Raw genomic sequence first — 21194 nt, forward strand, 5'->3', positions numbered from 1 at the left:
TCAACCTGAATCTGGTCCCACGCCATGGCTAATGTTGGTGACAAACAATGTCCTGGCCGCCCTTCCTCAAGCTGCACCAAGCCCCATGAATAGCAGATTCAACGACAACACTCAGACACGCAGGACGGGCAGCCACATGGTGGTCCGGCGCCAGCAGTTGCCCAAGCGGTGTACTCGTGTTTTCAGCCAATTAATAATGAGTGTGCCCATACTTGTGGTAGGAAATCGGATCACCCAGAGAAAACCCCACGCTTGCGAGGGGGCAACGCTCTATCCCATACAGAAGGGACGATGATATTCATATTCTTAGGTTTTTTCGGTAAAGTCACGTAGGTATAAAACTAAAATTAATAAAAGTAAATTAAAATAATGATGATATTCGCCCACATTTTACAGCACCGTCTTCTGTTGGCAAGCTCGAGTACAGTACCTCCTCGACCCTCATGGGAAGAGAGTTTCACGGCATTTGTGTGGTCCAAATGATGCTACCAGATAGAGGCTTCATTCAAGAGTGGATATACAAAGGGCTGGCATTTGTCTCATTATTTCCAATGTATTATTGTAAATGTCTTCTATAAATACCTCACCGTCTTGGCTAGGTGCCACCCATTGATTGAGTCAGATGTGATTACAGATGTAAAATTTGAAAAGGAATGTGGTGTCAGTTTTACAGACTTGGGGAGAGTGAGAGGGCGTTCAGGAAGGTGGCTGTGGCTTCAGCAGCTGAGTTGGCTTCCCTGCCAAGACGGGTGTGGGAAAATCTACAATCTCCCTCTCGCACTGCTGTTGTTGCTCCTCACAGCTCCCTCCCTCCCAGCTCCCTCTCTCCCTCCTCCTGCAGTCTGGGAGAACACCAGCTGGCATTGCCCACGCGCACAAGCACTGTCCATTCAACCAAAAATGCAAAGAAAAAGACGCTCGACACTATCATTGGTTCCGCCATAATTGTTTTGTTGTTGTTCTTAGAGAGCTTTTCCTTCCAGAGAGGTTTTTAATTGATTACTGGCTTCACTTTGCAGACCGGATGAACGTAAATGTTTTTTTGTCTCTAGTCCGGTTTAAATCGCGCGTAGAACTTTTATTTGTTACCTTAATTTACATTTTATTTTCCATATTTTTCGCGATTCGTGCTTTGTCGGCATGATGGCGACGAGTAAAGTAATTAATTCGGAACGCTCAGAGCGCGGAGCAATGGCCGGCAGAAGTTTATATCGCAGAACTGCTTCTATCACCTCTTGCACACTCGACACAAAGTCATTGTGCATTGGCATTGAGAATTCAGGGTATTTGTTGAAGGGACTGAACTCTGGACCACTTTTCACCTTCATGGCTCTCATCAGAAGCATCAGGCTTGTTCACCAAATGCTGTTGGATTACCAGACGTTGTTGGCAAGAGCACTCCATTCATATATGTGACACCATTCAACGTAAAAAAGAAACACTTGTACAGACCACATGGCAGCACTTACCCTCCCACCCTACTACACAGAGATATTTCCATTCTGTGACAGTCAATGCAATGTTTTTAATTCCTAAAAACCCAGAATTTCACCAAATTAAGTACAAATCCAACTTTAATATGATGGGGTTTTTTTTGTGTAGTTAACAGTGACCGGACTAAGACTGTTAATTTACGACTCTTGATACACCGCTTTAGTCAAGAGTGGCTGCCAGGATCTAAACCTAGGATTCAGTGATGCCAGCTTCAGCGATCTAACCCCTAAGCCACGTAGCCACCTTGTTGTTACCCTTAAGTTTGTCATTGGGATCTCGTTTGATCATGAATTTCCTTTGTACCTTACACATTTTGTAATCCAGGTCTCCATTCCAAAAGAGATGTTTTATTCTTGCTAGTAAACCACTGTAGGCTACGGTGTCTCAATGGAGGATTAGCAAAAGTACATGAAGCATTTCCGTGGCGAGCAGACCTCAACAATTTGCATTTAGCACCTGAAATTATTCCCATGACATTCAAGAACGAAATGGTCTTGGTCGCTTCTCACCTGAATTTAAATAAAAAGGCGTCGCTGCTTCTCTTGTTTGCTCCTCTCTCGGGCACATTTCTCTCGCTCAGAGCCCAGCAGTTGCTCCTGGCCAAGCTGAAGAGGCTCATGAATCGACGCACCAGCGCGGATGAAACGGACTCCTATGGCGCGCAGGGCAAGATGAGAAAGGTGGGTTAGGCACAGAAATGTCCCCAAGTCGTGTTGCGCCGTGCGACTGCTGTCGCATCGATTTTAATGAGACGGGGAAACAGTGGCTTTCGTGGTCAGCACTTGTCATCACGTCGGTTTCCACAAAGTCAAAGGTTTCAACTCCCACTGCAGACAAACCGGGACAGCAATTTTTTGTTTGGGGAAAATAAACGGAATGTGTCGCTTGAAAATCTGCTACCTCTCAAGTACAGTTTGATCCGTATTAAAGCGCACAAGTTAATTTCGTCGCAAAATTGCAACATGCACAAATTGCGGCGTGGGACATCGGAGACAAGTGCAAAGGCAGCCAAAAGTGGCGGCAACAATTGCCCAAGCTCTGTGGCCCTGACTTGGGATGTTTTGCCAAACTCCATTATACACGTGGGAGAAAACAAACGGAGAGATTTCCACGCATGCGCACTGGGCAACCTGATTCCCCCCCCGCCGCCCCGTACAGATGGAAACGGACAGATTCATCCACGTGCTGGACTGGGTTATGGCACCTCGACGCTCATTGTAAGAGAAGTTCATGAAATTTGTATGATTCGCCAACTCTCGCCTTGACAGTGGTGGCTTACAGACGCACGCCACCATTGCATTTCTCATGTAAAGAATGACCCTAATAAAAAAAAACTATACCAGAGGTCCCCAAAATAAAAACAAGGTTATGTTTTCCAGCATGAAGATAAATAACATTGTAGACCATCATCTTTGTGGGACTTCTGCACCAAGTCTCATCAGTAGCATATAACATGTTAGGTTAATGCCGAACTCTTTACAAACACCATGGAGCCCATTCAGTGTATGATAACAAAACGTTGTACAGCTATTCTGGTGGATTGTGGGTAACATAAACCAGAGGTCTCCATAATCAATCGCTGGAGCAAAATTGCACAAAACACATTAACCAGAACCTGAGGTCAAAATGTAATTGCAATTACAGAAGTTTTTTTGGCTGAAAATACAATTATCTCGTGCTTACAAATTAATTTGCGAATGAGACAATTACAACGGTAATTGACCCCTGGTTTTAAAGGCGTCCTTGGTGGATTGTGGGTAACATTTGTCCAGAAATCACTATCCGGGTTTCAAGAGCGGCAGTCTTTCTCTGGGATTTATAATTTCCACGACGTATTTCGCACCGCGCAAGGGAAACGTCACTTATGGGTGGCGCAGAATAACCCAAACAAAATCAAGAGTGGACTTGGTGGCCCGGTTCAAAATCCCCACCCTGCTCTCAGAGCTCCAACTGACATCCGGGACCTGCCGCTGGCCCGCGCTCCTGCCATCTCTTTCCATCATCGCTTCCACCACCATTCCTGCCCCCCTCCCCCGCACCGATTTAGCACGGGTCGGCTACGTACGGTGCGAAAGAAGTTCAACATGCGTAGATACATCTCGCAAGATCCCCGCTCTCTCCTCCCCCCTCGTTCCAGGGTTCCCTGCAGTGCAGTTGCAGCCTCCCGAGTGACGGTGGCCCCCGGGCGGTGGACACTGGCCGGCCAGGAGGAAGCGGCCTCCGGGTGGGCGTCATCGACCACTTCCTGCAGGTTTCATTTCCTCTTTTTTCTCCCCCCACCCACCTCCCTTCCCATAATCGGCCTCGCACAGCTTGCTGCGGCTTTCTGCCGATAGACTCCCCACCCCCTCCAACCCGCCCCCCCCCCCCCCCGAAATTCAGCTGTGCTGCTTCTTACCAGGCCACGCTCAACCGCGGCGCTCCGCGGTAAACCCTCGGTTTGTGACGGTTTAGTTGATGCTGCTGGGGATGGCCTCTCTCTGTCCGCCACCTGTGTGATTTGCAAGCCCCCCCCCCCACCCAGTGATGGGCAGCACTTAACACAGAGCCATCAAGAAATATCAATTCATGAAGCAATACCTATTTTTAAGCCAACCGTACATGTCTTGTACCATCGCCATTTTGCGTCACGTGTTTGACTTATATACTTGAATTCTGAATTTGAATTTTAATCGTGGGGGGAGGAAGGAGGGGAAAGGGGGGGGGGGGATAACCGTGACACCTCTACCCAGCGCCTAGTACGCTGGTGTGTGATCATTAAAGTGGCAATGATTAATTATAGGCCATTAGTAAGGGGCCGTAAGTAGTAGGCAGCAGGTGGTCAAAAGCGGCAGCAGTGCCACGCACGGAGCCAGCAGTGCCACCAGCACCGCGAATAAAACAGCGCAAGCTTCCACCGTGTAATGGAAATTCGCAGGCACTCAGAATAGAAAACAGAATAATAATAAAAAAATATTGAGCATCGTTATGATAAATTGCAATTATATACGGCGCCATGAAATAGATGAATTAACAACGTAATGTTATAATTATAATTGCTAGTGTTGGCTAAGCTGTGCTGAACACTGTCTGTGATTACTTTTTAGCCCCGGGGCTGCCATTACCGTGGCCACGGCTGATAGAGCAGCTGCGCTGCATAGTTTACGTTTTTTTACTAAATCGTTTTTGAGCGTTTCAACTGGATACTTTTGGGAACCGCGTTCTACACGCTTAAGAAAAAAAATAAAAGAAACCTTGAAGTGAAACATATAAACAAAAACTTGGTTTTGGAGAAAGTTATAAGCAAAAAAAAGGTTTTATGGTGAATAAAAAAAAATTGGCCGGCATTTATTTATATGCGAAAAAAACATTTGCCAAGAGCAATATTTAAATGTTGTGTTTAGGAAACTCGGGTGATGCCCTTTGGAATTCGGCCCCCCTGTTCACAGAGCTCGCTCACTCACTGTGCAGCAACGACGCGTGATCCATCGTAGCCCCTGCAGCCCAATCTAGCCGATGTTTCCAAACAACTCCGTGTTTTTTTACATGGTATTCGATTACGAATGTGCACTGACATAGTGCTCCTTAGTCTTGTTATTTATTTCTTGGCTAAGTGATATATCTCAGAAGATATGCCCCTCTTTCGCACACTCTGGTCACAATTATGTCTTGTCACCTGATGAGGCTGGTTGTAATTATTGGCGAAATGTTGTACGCGAATTGCAAATGTTATGGGTTTACTCTCCAACACACCGGTGTGATGAACGAGTAACAAATTGGCATGTTTTGTTTACGTGACGAACCTTAATTGGCTGTGTCGGGTGGTGGTGGGTTTAACGACACATTTATATTAATGCAATCTAGCCCAAAAAAACTCTTGTGGTCTCTGCCCTGGTGGCTCTGCGTACGTTATGTGAATAGCAATCAAAAGGCTTTGGGTCGTTTCAAAGTGTTCACAGAATTTGCAAACTGCTACCTGCATACAGTGTTTGTGTGTGTTTGTATACACTGCATGGCGACCGATTTAAGAAACAGCCTGGTGTTGCACTCTGTAGTGTTAAACACACCGTGGTGGCGGTTGCAGGTTTGACTCTGGGCAAGGGTCAACTCTGCCCCATAAGGTCTTCCAGGGTCAACAAATGAGTGTGACTTCCCAGAGCGTGAACACTGGCCATCCTATGGAGGAGAGTGGCCTCTGTGGTAGGAATGGCCAAGTTCCACTGCTGGTCTGGGGCTGCCAGAATAGAGGAACCAGACGGTCGTCCCTTATCCCTTGCACGCCCCTGCCATCCCAATCATGTACCTGTCCCTTATTACAGACCAATTCAGACGTTATTGGTCACCCCGTGCCATTATAAATCTCAACGTTTATCTTACAAAGTCCCATCACAATGGAGAAATACAAACAAATAGAAAAAAAAATCCCTGTATTGAAACGGCTGTATGCCGTATGGAACTGAAACTCAATTTATCTGTACAAGAATATGGGTAAACCGTATGGCTTGAAAGCTATGGTACCATGTTTTTGCTCATACCGTTTTTTATTGCGTAAAGTGATTTCAACAAAGGCACACTCTGTACGTAGAACAATAAGATATTTGAACGCAGTGACCGCAAACATTGAATTCGTCCGAGGTTGAGGTGCGTCACGAATGCTCGCGAGTGCGCCGACTGAAAGCACCTCTTGCTGCTCTGCCAAATGCCTTCGTCAGACCTGCGCCTCCACTAGAGGGAGGTAGGGTCTCTCTGGAAACGATTCTTAAATTGGTTATGTAAATCCTGCGTCTGAATCTGTAGGGAAATCACCCACACACATGTTCGGTGGGATCCGTGTGCTTGCATATACATTTTTTTGCTGCTGTTGCAGTTTTTTGTTGCCGCTGTGGTCTGGTTGTTGTTAATGGCACTGGCGCTGATGGTGGTGGGGCTGATGGTTGATGATGGTTGGTAATGGTAGTGGGGAGCTGTTTTCGTAGCGATTGTGATGCACTTTACAGTACACGGTCCTTAGCAACCACAGTGGCAATTGGGGCTGTCGACTTATCCCCACGTGACTGGGTCTCCCCCAAAGTTGACGACTCGGGCTAAATTGAGTACCTGCGGTGGGCGAGAGGAAATGCAAGTAGCCATGCGTGTCGTCGCGGATTAACGGAGTTCAAATCCAGGTCAACTTCTTTCTTCAATTCCTCCGAGTCGGTAAAATGAGCAGCAGTCGGTGAACACTTGTGGACGTGTTGACGCATCTGCTGTTCGGATCATATTGTTGTAAAGCTCACGGTGCGTCCATCGCGTAGCATACGTAAGAATCTTTATTTTTCGATTATTAATTGTTATATTTAATGGTTTGTCACCTTTGAAGCCACTTGAGGCCACAAAATATATATGTAAAATACGATTCTGAAACTCCGAATCACAACAATTCCTTTACTTACTGGCTGTGGTTGGGGAGGTGATGGGTCTTTATGTTTTGTTGGAGAGTCACTAGTGGTCATCTCATAGACTGGTCCTTCCATTAGAAATGTGGGATTTCCACCAATGGCTCGGGACAGCCAATGGAAATGAGCACGGCTCGGTGCCTATTTGATGAAGCAAGGGGGATACTTTGACTTTCTGCCAGAGATATGAGGCTTAGAATGCGTTTGAAGTAAGTTGGGATTGCAGCCGAAAAAGTCCACTAAGACTTTCATTAATATCATTCTGAAAAGTTAAACAAAAGTCTGCTATGTAAAGTTGAAATGTCGGCCGGCCGTTATGCATCCTATGTATACATTTGTTCCGCAAAGCAGCAAAAGGGACTGGCAATCGCTGTTTGGAGCCATAAAGGAAATGTGGAAAGCGAGATAGTGCCACCTACGTGATGAGTACCATGATAAGTGTCATGGAAACAATACCTTTAAAACTCAAGCACTTCTTTCTGTGGCATCTACAAGCAAGGATGTTGTAACTACGATAAACCCTACCTGCCATACTTCCTTGGCGGCTTACAGCGAGACTCCGAAGCGCCAAATATCCTTTAAATCTCCAATTTAAGTGTTGCACATAGCCAGAAGCTGAACACTGGACGAGTTAAAAATATTATCATTGTTGTTTAATTGTTACGTGGAAAAGTATATTATTTTTAAAGTCTTCAAAAGGTATGAGTACTCTCACTTGACACGACCTGTGGTGAATCCATGAACACTGCTGGATGCAGAGAAGCAGCGTGTTTGAGAAACTTGCCCCATTGTTGCAACTGCCACTCCGGGAGGTTGAGTCTGGAACCGCCGAGCTGTGTATTGCAAGTCCTGTGAGCCACCATAGCAGCGTCCCCTAAGAACGTAAAATGCGATTAACAATCAAGTGATACACGAGGAGCCGTGACATGACATCCGTCTTTGGGAGGCGGTATGAGCAACAAGCGGGTTCTTCTCCTACCTGTGAGGATCTGGAGAGCTCCTCGTCCGTGATGGGTTTTCTCCGGGAACTTGAGTTGCTCCTGCTGAGCCCAACACCTCGCCTAAGAGGGTGACTAAATGTTACGACACAGGGACACGTGGCTGATGCACTGCTCGATTAACAACAACGATGTTCTCGTTGATAACGACATAACGATGCAGTAATCCAAACGACATCGATTTCTTGTGCTCACAACGTATCGCTGTGAATAACCGCTGCATCAAGTCGATTACTTACTATTCGTGTTCAGTATTTGCTGATGGAATTCATATTGTTCAGTTTGCATGTTCAATGGAGCAATCGCAAATGTACAAACGAGACTAAAAAAGTGACACTCAAAACTCGTACTACTGTGGTGATCAGCAGAGGGCATTGAAGTGAAATTCATTGCTTTCGACTTTAGCCTCTCTTGAAACCCGTAAGCCATTTTGAGATGAACTGCTCTCTTTCAAGGGCAACCTGCCCATAAAGCCAGCATTGGTGGCACGTTATTGCTCTGCTGTGCTTCTGCGCTTGCCCGTCTGTGCTCCCGACCCGCACGACTACGTGGGGTATGGTCCACTACTTGTACGACAGAACCCCTTCGTCCAGAGTGACCGGTGCAGGGATTGTAAACTAAACTCTGAACGAAGCATTTTTACTAATGTTTCCAGGCAAGGCCCACTGAGCTATGTAGATCTTTTTTTCAGAAGCGACCTGCCCACAAATGATCGCTCATGTGGAAATTTATAGCTGCCAAATACTCTAAATGCATGTTGATTCTTAACGTGGAGGGAAAACCAGAGGAGCCGGAGAAATATCCACATGACCACGCAGAGGACATGGAAATTACAAATATAGAGGCGTCAGTGTCAGGCTCGAACCCACGACCTCCTGTATACCAGGCAAGGTAGTGAACATCTCGCCACCATGGTGCCCCCAACCATAGCTAATTACACATTCATGTGTGTTGGCACTCGTTGTGCGATGGTTAGAACACTGAAATGGCAATCCAGAAGTTGTTCAATTTTTTGACCTCCCGCAGTTGAAACAATGGTGCAAGTTTATTAAATCCTCATGCCTCTGTGCACCCAAGCAATATAAACGGGAGCAGCAGTTAGACTCTCGGCAGGTCACGTGTGGTGGGGTAAAGTGTGGGTACTCTTTTACCTATTCCAAGCCTTATGATACTTTCCCACGTAAGAATCGTACAGTTTTGATTGTCGCAGTGAAAAATTTAACCGTAGTTTGCTCTTAGTTTTTACGAATCAAGTGTTCAGCTTCACGGCTACGTGCAGCGCTTAAAAGTTGATGTTTTGATTTAAGGAAATCTGGTGAGCGTGGACGATGAGCCCAAATTCCTACTCGAGGGGGGCTCTCTCTCTAGGAGCCCCCCTCGAGTGGAGGCCGTTCCACCAGCAGTGGCACGTGAGCGGGGAATTGCAGGGCTGCACCTTTTACCTCTTACACCTCAACAACACCCACCCTCATCCTGTCCTCACCTTTTCCTTTTTTTACCGACGCCAACCTTCAACCCCCCTCTGGCACGTCTCGTGCCCGCTCCCTCATCGTTCATTGCCTGTTTGTCGATCTCGCACCACCTTCCCGCCCAGCAGCTGCTGGGCCGATCGGAGGTGCAGCCGTACAAGCAGCAGTCGAGCGGCGAGCGCGTGCGCCTCATGGCGGGCACGGCGGGGCCTCTGCGTGGGGCCTGGGAGGCTCCGGCCCCGCTGGACGGCATTGGTGAGTGTCGGAGTGAGGATCGGTATCTTTATTTATCCCGGGGAAATCCGCTGGGCTACGACGCGTTTTTTTTTGTTCCACAGATGTCAAGTAGGGGCAGGTGGGTCGGCAAGTTACAACGACAAAACAAAAACACGACAGGCACGCAAAGTATTGGGAAACGTAAGCAAATTACTCAAAACAAATGCGTCAAATAGATCAAATATTCAAAGCAAACATTTCATAAGTACGATCGTTCCCAAGCTTGGGCAAGACATCAAAACAACAGCAAAACACAGTGCCAGACCACACCAAGGCGACACACAGGAGTCCCTCAATAAAATTGCACATTGAAATGTAACTATCGATACATGGGTAAGGATGAAAGTTACAAATCACATTTTGGAAAATGTGGTTGTATGCAGCACTAATATTCTGCTTAAGGATATTAGCCCAAATTGGCCAAAAAAAACTGCTGGGAGGATGGTTAACAAAACAGAACTATTTAAGCACTACAGGGATAAGCCTCTGCTGCCCTCCTTGTGGCCTATGCCTCTTGACGATGTTGAACTCCCTTCTCTGGGCCGTTTGCTCAATGATACATCGCTCCTCTTCTGCTGGTACAGCTGAATAAATAGGCACTAGAGTGGCGAAATATTAACTACCTCGCCTGGTAAGCAGAAGGTCGTGGGATAGATCCCGACTGACCCTGACGCCTGCTGTATATTTGGAGTTTGTGTCTCTCTCTCCCCACGGTTGCGTGGATTTTTCTCCGGGTCCTCCGGTTTATCCCTCCACATTTAGAATCAACATCACGCGTTTAAAGTAATTTACACACGATAAGCCACTTTGTTGAGCTATCATTTGTGGCCAGGTTGCTTCTGAAAAAGTGCGAAATAGCTCCGTGGGCCTTACCTGGTATAATAAAAATAGTTTTATTTTAAAATTTATAATGGAATGCCCCTTCCTCTCTGGCTGTACTCAAGCGTGCACTGCGCGGTGGCGGTTGGTCATGAGGGGCTGGTGGGGCCAAGAAAACCGCTGGCGAACAAAAAAATTAATCCCTTAACAATACTTGCACGCGAATTCTAAACCGCGTGCTATTCCATGTTCGGCACAACGTGCAGTACAGCTTCGTGAAGCGGCAGAGCGCGAGTCGTTGTGCAGTACTGCAGCTGTGGCGGCTGGGCACCTGCCCCCGTCCTGTGAAGTGGTTACATTGGGTGAGGAGTGCTGCCCCCCCTCCGTAACCCCCACCCCCCTGCCAATCCCCTCGCACAGTGAAGGGGGACTGCCAGCCTGGGCCCTTCTCACTGATTTGCTGCCTGTGGACTTGTGAGTCGCTGCACCCCTCTGCCCCCCCCCCCTGCACGCCACCCCAAAGGGCTTCTGTACCACACCTGTGTGTTTACTCACCTGCTGCCACCACTAGCGACGTGTGTACACAGCGTCTTTGCTCGCGTGCACAGCTCATTCAATGCAACCCTGCACAGCGGTCAGAAAGTCAACGCGCCTTTTGATTATTTGGCCCCCCGCCGTCAGTATCAGAAGAGTTACAAATATTGGTGATTGTTGCGAAGTATCACAGTCATTCTAAGGTGGCAGTGATGGAGATGGTTCCTGGCTATGATGGTGATTGTAAGGTGGCAATGATGGAGATAGTTGCTGGTGGCTATGACGATGACGCTGGGTGTATGTGTTGCCCACAGAGCGCGAGCGGGAGGCCGACTCCAGCGGGCAGGCGGCGCTCATGCCCTACACGCTGGTGCGGCCGTGCCGCCCTCCGTGCCGCCGCCCCGTGTTGCTGCTGCCCTCCTTCCTGTGCCGCGTCGTCTACCCCAAGTTCACGGGCCCCGACTTCGCCGAGTGTCCCATGGGTACGCGCACAGCCGCACATGCCGCGCGCACAGACCCCCGCTGCACACACACACACACGCACGACTACTCGTACATAAAAGAGGGTGGAATGATAATTCACAACCCTGGGAATGCAATGATTTGTCTGGGCTCCGAGAAGCAATTTCCTTTAAAAAAAAAAAGAATCGATTTTTCAACACGGCAGTCAATCGTAGCGCCTCCAGTGGATGGAGAGATGATGCGAACCCATTCATACGACGTACGACTCTAACCACATCGACTCTCGCATGTGTGCGATTTGCCACACACATCACGAACTTAAAATCGATATAAACCGATGAATCGAGGAATCTCCCCTCACCCCCTACTTGACGTGAACGCACGTTAAATATCCTCCATGCCATCGTGTACAGAACTGTTGGCAAAAGTGCTCTCGGCAAGCAGCAATTAAGGCTGACATGGCCAGCACCGTGCCACACCACCCTGGTAACTCCACATTGATGTTTCCGCACCACAGCGGGTGTCATCGTTTAAGGCCGAGTGGAGCTAGCGGTGGCGCAGGATGTGTTTAAGCGCCACTCGGCATTTGTTGCGCACGAGCATTGATCGGAACACCGGTCGTCAGAATATAAGTGTAGCGCGCTAATCACTGTGCCACCACTCACAATTAGAGTGTATATATAAACACAGTAGAAGCCTTCTTAAGGACAGCGATTGGTTACACTAAACCGGTCGTTAGGTGATTTGGTCATTAAGCGAGTATAAAAAATACACGTTAAAGGCTTCATTCTTCAGATAGCATGGAAAGTTACCATTTTTTACCCAAAAAACGTACTTTATAATATTTAAACAATGGATTTTGATCTGTAAAGATACTAACAACGTTATAAACACGTGACATAAAAGAAACATGGTTAATCAATTCATGAATTAATATTTGCTGTACCTACAACAGCCCGTCGTTAGCAGGGGGATGGTCGGTAAGCGAACTCATTGGGCTCTATGGAGGCACTACACTACTATACACTACACTACTATACACTACACTACTATACACTATACACTACACTACTATACACTACACCACTATACACTATACACTACACTATACACTATACACTACACTATACACTATACACTACACTATACACTACACTACTATACACTACACCACTATACACTATACACTACACTATACACTATACACTACACTATACACTATACACTACACTATACACTATACACTACACTACTATACACTACACTACTATACACTATACACTACACTACTATACACTACACTACTATACACTACACTACTATACACTATACACTACACTATACACTACACTACTATACACTATACCACTATACACTATACACTACACTATACACTACACTACTATACACTACACATTAAGCTCTATGGAGGCCTGTTGTTACGCGATTAGTCGTTAACAAGGGTGGCCGTTAAGATGGGTTCTACTCTACACTATACTCTACACTACACACTACATTACTATACACTACACATTGGGCTCAATGGAGGCACTACACTACTCTACACTATACACTACGCTACTATACACTACACTACTATACACTACACTATACACTACACTACACTATACACTACACTACTACACACTACACTACACACTCCTACACACTACACTACACACTACTATACACTATACTATATACTATACACTACACTATACACTACACTATACTATACACTATACACTACACTATACACTACACTACTATACACTATACTACTATACACTACACATTGGGCTCTATGGAGGCCTGTTGTTACGCGATTAGTCGTTAACACCCGGTCGTTAACAAGGGGGTTTTTTTGTGCTCACGACGCTGTCTGTTTGCCTTGGCCGAACGTCAAGTCGAGCGACGCGTCCCACACAGGCGGCACATGCGACGAACGGCAAGTTCCAACACCGAAGAGATTTGTGCCAAACGTCTTATTAGTCCCAGCATGACGAGCTATTTTGTTCTGCTCGCTGCAGAATCAACTCTTCCCCGCCTCCCCCGCCTCCCCCGTCCCACCTTCCAAGAGCTGCTATCCCCACACAACCGTTCCCCGGAGCTGCTGGCCTGGGTCCCAGAGCCACAGTGGCACAAGCGGCTTCATCTTTCTCCGCTCGAAGCAGCGATGATCGTGGCGCAGAGACGAAACCTCACAAGATGTTTTTGTTGCGTACAGTTCGTGTGCACGCCCGCGAATGTTTACATGGCGGTACAATCGGTGTATACACGCAACATTTCTGGACACGCAAGCAAAGTGTTGTCCGTGAAAATGTGCACGGCCATTGTTTATATGAATCAGAATTTGTTTGTGAGACTACGGTGCACGCATTCATGATTTATGAAATATCATGCAGGGTAAAGAGCTTAAAATAGCTCAACAATGGCATATACAGACTGTCCAATAGTCCGGCCTGGTCGCTGAGTCAGAGAGCGAGTGGCTCGCAATCGCAAGGTTGTGAGTTCACATCCTGGTTGGGGGTTTGCCTCAGCCCATCCACTTTTGTGAAAAAGTCAAGTGGTTGCCCTGTGGATGGACTCGCCCTTGTCATAGGAATGGGGAATATCCACCACTGACTCAGGGATGCGGACAGCAGAAGAGCCACATCCTCGGTGCTCATTTGAGCAAGAACTCTCTTTGTCCCTCTTGCGACAGTCCCAGTACGCTCGGCAGCGTGCGACTCCACCGACTATGCAACGCTGTGCGCCTGTGACGCTTCTCCCCTCCTCGCGCCAACCCCGCACCTCCCGATTTGCCACGGTTGGCTACGTACGGTGCAACAGAAGTTCAACATACATACACACGTAACGACCGTGCAGCGCAAAACAAGCGAACGTGGCAACGGATTCCGCTCTGCCGAGATGGCGACGAGATTACGCACGGACGCCATTTGGAATGCAGCGTTAGACGCTTGCTGTGAAGTTTCGGTGGACTTTGTGGACGGTCCGTACATACAGAACGGCAAATGCGTAATTTCCTCAAAGTCGAGTAAACAAAGTGTGCCCGGCTCCGACAAGAATTCGGTTTTTATCTATGATTTACAGTCGTGAGTAAGCGGTGGAAATTCCACGTTCCTATGACAGGCATCAGCTAACCCATAAAACCGCCACTGCCAACGCCTCACAAAGTGGCGTCGAATTGCTTTAACGAAGATTATCATAAACCGTCCGAATAGGCTGAACTATTCCTCGCCTTGTTACCTACAACTAGGATGGAAACGGTGCAATGGCTAACACACTGAACTCGCAATTTAGAGGTCGGCAACTCGATCCATCTCCAGGCGCGGCAGTTGAAACAACGAATCCCCCACGACGCCTCTGTCCACCCAGGAGTGTGCATGGGTTCACTACGGTGAGTTCCATCGGCAGGTTGCGTGCAGCAGGGCTAAAGGCGTGGCTTGCCGCCACCTCTTCCAACACGTCTGTCGACGTGGAAGAGAAGACCAAAGATCCTCTCGAGTTGGCTCCAGTGGAAGCTCTTCTGCCAGATGTGATGTGAACAAGGAATTCCAGTGCTGGACCTCTTGCCTTTTTTTTTTACATGTTTAAGGTGGAAATAGTTATGCCCTTGGCAGTTATGTACAGATATGGGTTTTGCTGGGTTTTTTATGCTGATTTGATGAGATAACCTGGCAGCCATTCCTTTGGGGTAGTATTTTTTAAACACTCCCCAAAAAATGGCACCACCGGCTCGTGAAGCTCAAAGCCACACACCAAACAGATTTTTTTCCTCATGGTTCAGCCGGCAGATGGCATCGGGCCCCACATGGGCTCCAGGCCAAGCCGACAGCACGCACAGCTTTTGTTTGGGAAATGTACGGTTGTGCAACTTCCTTGTGCAAATAAATCATCTCCCGTCTCCAAAAAGGGCAGCAAGAGGCGTGTTCCGCCTCCGCTAAGGTCCCTCCGAGCCGCACGTGATCGGTCGACCGACAATCGGGGCCCCGCTTATCCGGCGTGATCCCAGTTTTAGAAGTTTTAAAATAGTTCATCTTTGGGCCTCCTATGTAGTCGGCTAGGGTGGCTTTGAGAGGATAAATTTACTTGTGCCGCGGTATATTTGGCCTTAACATTTCGTGAGATAAAACCTGTAAGTTTCTGGGTGTCCGGCACAGAGATCGAGTTCATTTGTACGTTTCCTCGACAGTGCTGCTGACCACCATATCAACGATTAGGTGCTCACTTTGTAGCAAGTTGTTGGTCTCTTCTTCCCCTAGTCACAAATAACTACACACAAAACTAAATTGTTAACATTTTTGCTGGGCACATACTTAGATCAAACTCTGCCGAAAGTTTTGTTGTTGTTCTCATGAGTGGGGCACAGAGAGAACGCTGTACAAATGCACCCACTTTGTCCACCATGGACCCTTGAAGGATGTTAGACTGAGGGCCCGTTACATCACTTCCGCCCATTTTACAAATGAGACCCGCGTAGCCTCGGCTCCTCCACGGAAGACAAAGAACGTCTCCTCTCCCGTGTGCTCTGTTTGACCGCAGCACAATCTGGGGGACACAAAAGAACTGGCAACAATAAAACTAGAAAAGGGTTAAAGGAAGAAAAAAGTGGCCCTGGGGGAATGGACGGACTCTCCTGCAGGACAGCAGACGGCTCACAAACAAAGTGGCGGCACGGGGCTGGCGGCACTCGTCGCCGCAAAAGGGGGAAGAGACCTCCCGAGCCGGAACGTCTGCCAATTCCCAGTGCGTGCGCGCTCGCTCGCTGTTTACGGATGCGTGGCATCTAAACGGTGCGCGATTTTGGTGCATGGCAATCCCCTGTAATCCGTGCTTCCTTCCGCCGCAAATTCAGGCTGGTGCATTTGCATACGTAAATATAACGATGGTGTACGCACGCATTTCGGTGCCTGCCTTTGTGTTTTTTTGTTTATGTGCGTTTGTGGCTATCTTTGGTCGCACTGATGTAAACATGTATCAACGTACGTGTATGCGTATGTACGTACACGCCACCGTGTATGTCTGCAGAGCAGGTCACAACAAATACTTTAACCTCACCTCGGTTAAATCGACATGAAATCCATACCCAATTGCAGTGTGGTCAATATCAATAGCGGACTACGTAAGCAACTGGTGGCTAGTGCTGCCAGCCGCAGTGCTCGTAGCCGTAGCATCCCCTCCTGTGCGATATCACAGCAAAGGTTAAACCAGACAATTGGCAAAAGCATTTTTATTTTCTATCGACCACTTCCAGCAAACGCTTTTGTTAATGTTTTGGCCGTGCGTAAATACTACCCCCGTGCGGACGACTGCACGGCTTGAGGTTTGCGGCTTGCGAAATTGTGCCTCGCCGCTCGCGTTCCTGCCTCCTCGTGTTCCGCGACGCGTGCAGAGGAAGCGCAGAGAGAGGAGCTGGCGGAAAGGCAGCGAAAGGGCGACCTCCTGGGCTGGAGGGAGGAGAAGAACAATTCGGTGGTGACCGTGTGCAGCGTCCGCGGCGTCGAGGAGGTCATCGCCACGGTGCGTCCGCTGCTGCATCCTGCTCATGTCCCTGCACCGCCCGCCCGACGTCGAGGCCGCGATGGGGTGGGGGGGGAGGGTGGGGGGGGGAAATCGCAGGGCAAATCGTTCAGAATCGGAATCTTTATTTAGACTGGCCGAGGAATCTGTCCGATGAGCTATGAAGCTTTTTGTCACAGATGGTCCATCCGGGGACGTCCTGGGACGGCTCGGCAAGTTACAACAAAAGGAATACAAAGTATAGGAAAGGGTGGGCAAGTCACTGAAAAGGAATAAATAATTATTTGGTTCTTTCGGTTAAGTCACGTGACTTAACCGAAAGAACCAAAGAATAATTCCTGCAGTCACGAAAGCTCCAAAATTAAGAAGGAATAAATAAATTGCAAAGGTATTTCAATGCCTGTCGATTTTTCATGCAATAAATGCAAGCTCGGGCAAGACGGCAAAACAACAACAACAACAACAACAGTCTCAGACCACAGCAAGAAAACACACAGTAGTCCCTCAATTAAATTGCACATTCAAATTGAACGATGTACACGGGGGTAAGGATTAAAGTTACAAATCACATTGGCAAATGTGCTTGTGTCCAGCACTCATCGTCTGCTTCAGGATATGTTTTTGAAAGAAGATTTGCGATGTGAAGTGGAGGAAACAAGGTTGTTCAAAAACGTTCTTGGGAAAGTTAATTTTACGGATTTTTTTTTATTTGTTAGAAATCATTTCTAATCTTTAAAGTTCTCTGCACATTTGATCTTATTTCTTAACTGAGATTTATGCATATTTCATATACGTAATACTGTTAGAGTTACAAAGGGTTTAAAAAAAACAATCTGAACATTGGGTCACTTTGACCTCTATGCTCATTTCTCATTGCAGTTTTGACCACGTGGCATTTCACAGATTTGGAGCACCCACCCAAGTGCATAGCGAAAGACAAAAGTGCGTGCGCATCAATAGCGCCTCGGTGCAGGTGATTCAAAGCAACGACTTGGCTTGCAAGTCGGAAAAGATGGCACGAGCTGCTGCCTCACCCAATGTCTCGTGTTTGGCTTCACTTGAGGGGAAACACTGGAGTGACTGACTGGGTTTGGCAGCGGCATAAAAGCGCAGGCAGGAGTATTTTACGGCTGTCATTTACGAACACTGCCCTTATGACTGAAAAGATTTTTGCATGTGGTGAGATCATTGCTGGCAATGGTCTTTTCCTCTCTCTGCTCTGAAGAAGGGCCATTATCCGAAACGTCCGCTTATTCTTGCTTTTCGGTAATATCAATATGAGCGGTGCAACCTGTTTTGGGCTGTAAATAAATTGATATATTCATTTACACACCTGTCACACTTATATGATTTTTAGAATTGTTTTTCTTCTTCATGATATATATGTTTTCACGTTCATAAAGACTTTGTGAACTGCCCTCAAAGAGTTGCAATCCAATGATAAAGGTCTCCCATTTACCCTTAACACTGTTGGGGCAAGTGCTGTTCACCTGCATCTATAAAGGCCAGCACGGCACAGCGGGGATGGGTGGCCAGCACCATGCCCGGCCATTTATGTGTCCCTAGGGGTGATATTTCCACATCGCACCAGGTACTCATTTTAGGCCGAGCCGAGTTAGGGGAGGCCCCAGGACTGTTCAGATAATCATCACTGGTGTTGACCATGAGCAGGTTTCTGGGTTCAAAGTGCGCCAAGTGCTGCTCCACCGCCCCCCAAAACGAGTTGCAATTCACGCACGCAGACACGTCAAACATGTTGGAAGTCTGTAACAACTGCTGCAAGGTTTTATCTGCGCTTACGATGAGTTTAGGGTTTGTTGTGCTGCCGTTTGCACATTCTGACCAACGTTCTGAGCCAAGACGGCACTGGCAGAGGTCTCGCTAAACTGATGTGCTGCAAAGCATGCACGATGTTCAAAGATGTGGCAGTGTTTTTGTCATAAGTTTTTTGAGAAGAGCACAAGCTGTACTTTTGGGGTGGAATAATCATTGACAGGAGACACATTTCGACTGAAACCAGCCACTCTGCTTGAAGCCTGCTCATGTTTTTTTTTACGTGAGTGCATGCCGTTGATAGTTTGAAAAAGACTCGTCACTGCGTAGAGCGCCGTAAGTTTTCGCTCAAGCTTTGACAGTTTGTCTTGCTGTAGACGTTTGAGGCCGCATTTTCCCGATGTAAGCGTGCGACGCATTAACGTTCAATTAGCGTTCAGAAATGCAGTATCGGCCACCATAAACAGGAGCGCATATTTCTAAATAATTGTTTAAAGATGGGCTTTGAAAGATATTTTCAGATTTTTCATTGGCAACACGAATCCTCCTCTGCTCGACATTACACGCCGCAAAAAAATCCCACTGGCAATGAAAACAAAGTGTGATGTATGCCGATTGAACATGTTTTTTTTAGTCCTACACCGTAATTCGTAACTTGGTCGTCTGCGCGTGGCCGCCGCCTCGTCACGATGCGATTTCGTCATCCACAGGTCGTGCGTGAGTCATCTCCAATCGGGGTTTTCCAAACGCACAATGGGTCTTCACAAGGCGGGTTCACAATGGCCGCTGTGCGTGACTGCGGCAGCAGCGACGCGAGGCCGCACGCTCTGGCTCCCTTTTGTCGGCAGTTCACGCGCGCGCCCCAGTTGCACTCATCATCAGCGGCACTGTTTAGATGAGTTGCAGTGGTATGTGCGGTCAGGACCGTGCCTCGATGGCTACGAACGCCTCCTACTTGTTTACTGTGCATCTGGAGTGGTAATATTGTGGTATTATGGCTGGCACTTAACCCACACAGCATTGTTGAACCCACAAATGGTTGCAATTTTTTTTGTCTTGTGCCAGTTAGAAGTTTGAAATTTTCATGACTTGCTTGGTTAGTGTGATAGGTTACAGACTCTTCTCTTCAGTTTATACTGCCATTGCATTTATTACAGTTACACTGACAACGCTGCCAAGCACGTCCTTACATTAGAGGCTAAATAAATCATCATTATCATATACCTTCCATATTTGTGTCTCCACGTGAAGTGAATTGTGTTTGTATACATCCCATTGGCCACACGGCCTTCCGGCAGTGCATTGCTTTCAGCAACATGCGTTTTTAATACGAGAAAACTCTGGACCAATATCAACATTGAGTGTTTAACCAGCAAAGTCATGCTCACTTGAATCAATGTTGGTTAAATTCCAGATGTTTTCTAGGCAAGGACCCTATCTGTTTTTAGTTTGACGTAAAACTATATGATGCACAGCACAAAATAATTTGTGGCGAATATACGCATAAAAATATATATTTTTCTTACTTTTTTATTCCATAATGGCGCAAATTATTATGCTGTGCCTCAATTATAAAGCATCATTGTATGAAGGCAATTAACGATGCATCGCTTCATCCTTTCAGCATCGATTTCTACACTCGCCACATACAAATAAAACCATGCTGGTGAAAATCACTCCGATCCAATCCATCTCTTTTGTACACAAGTAGTTCATGTCCCCCCTGCAACCACGAGATGCACAGCAACGCACCGCAAGGGTTATTAAAAGAATAGATCCTTGAATCGATTCACGACCTCAAATCGTGGCACTTTGGTGAATTGCGAAGGGGAGCACTGATTCACAACAGGTCTGGTTGTAACATCGCTGCCGCTCGCTCGCTGCGCTTGCTCCCGCGTGTGTGCGCGTGCAGAACAAGCACTGTCTGCTCGACCTGGGACTGGAGTGCATCACGAGGCTGCACCACGCCGAGGTGTACCCCATCATCGTGCACGTGTGTCTCGGCGACAAGAACATTCGCAAGATCAGGTGAGGGGCGGCGCCCCCAGCTCTAGATTTCAGCCACAAGCCGAGCATGAAACCCACGGTCCCCGACTGTGATCTCTACAGTCTCGTAGCTGACGCGAAACAATACATGTCCAAATGACGAACAGCTTTCACTTCATAGAATAAGGGGTAGGCCACCGTTTTTTTCATTAATTATATTTCAGTCGGAGCACGGTACAGAGCACGAACCGCGGCATGGGGGAGAGGAGGGGGGGGGGGTACAGAAACCCCGTGGATGTAAGTCCCAAATGCTGTGCTACTAGATTTAGAGAAGGGAGGAGATTGGTCTCGCTGACCCACCGATCGCAGGGCGGGGGTTTCGGGGTGGGCACCATTTACTGAAATGTAATCCGTTAGCCCCACACGGAAAACAATCTCTCTGCGTT

At 47.4% G+C, this 21194-nt stretch overlaps 1 protein-coding gene across 5 annotated transcripts in view; it reads left to right on the plus strand.

Annotated features, from left to right (window-relative positions):
* LOC144721181 (caspase recruitment domain-containing protein 11-like) overlaps positions 1–21194 on the plus strand; it is a 62336-nt gene that overhangs the window by 35489 nt on the left and 5653 nt on the right. For 4 of the 5 annotated variants that reach the window (XM_078598610.1, XM_078598601.1, XM_078598593.1 and 1 more), the window contains 6 exons: positions 2075–2174; positions 3632–3745; positions 9501–9630; positions 11319–11486; positions 16862–16989; positions 20675–20790. In XM_078598610.1, coding sequence (XP_078454736.1) covers positions 2075–2174; positions 3632–3745; positions 9501–9630; positions 11319–11486; positions 16862–16989; positions 20675–20790 — 756 coding nt within the window. The remainder of the gene's footprint in view (positions 1–2074; positions 2175–3631; positions 3746–9500; positions 9631–11318; positions 11487–16861; positions 16990–20674; positions 20791–21194) is intronic. The other variant, XM_078598583.1, reaches the window with a different exon arrangement.

The sequence above is a fragment of the Lampetra planeri genome, chromosome 1, assembly GCF_965212315.1.
Source record: "Lampetra planeri chromosome 1, kcLamPlan1.2.h2, whole genome shotgun sequence".
Lineage (NCBI taxonomy): Eukaryota > Metazoa > Chordata > Hyperoartia > Petromyzontiformes > Petromyzontidae > Lampetra > Lampetra planeri.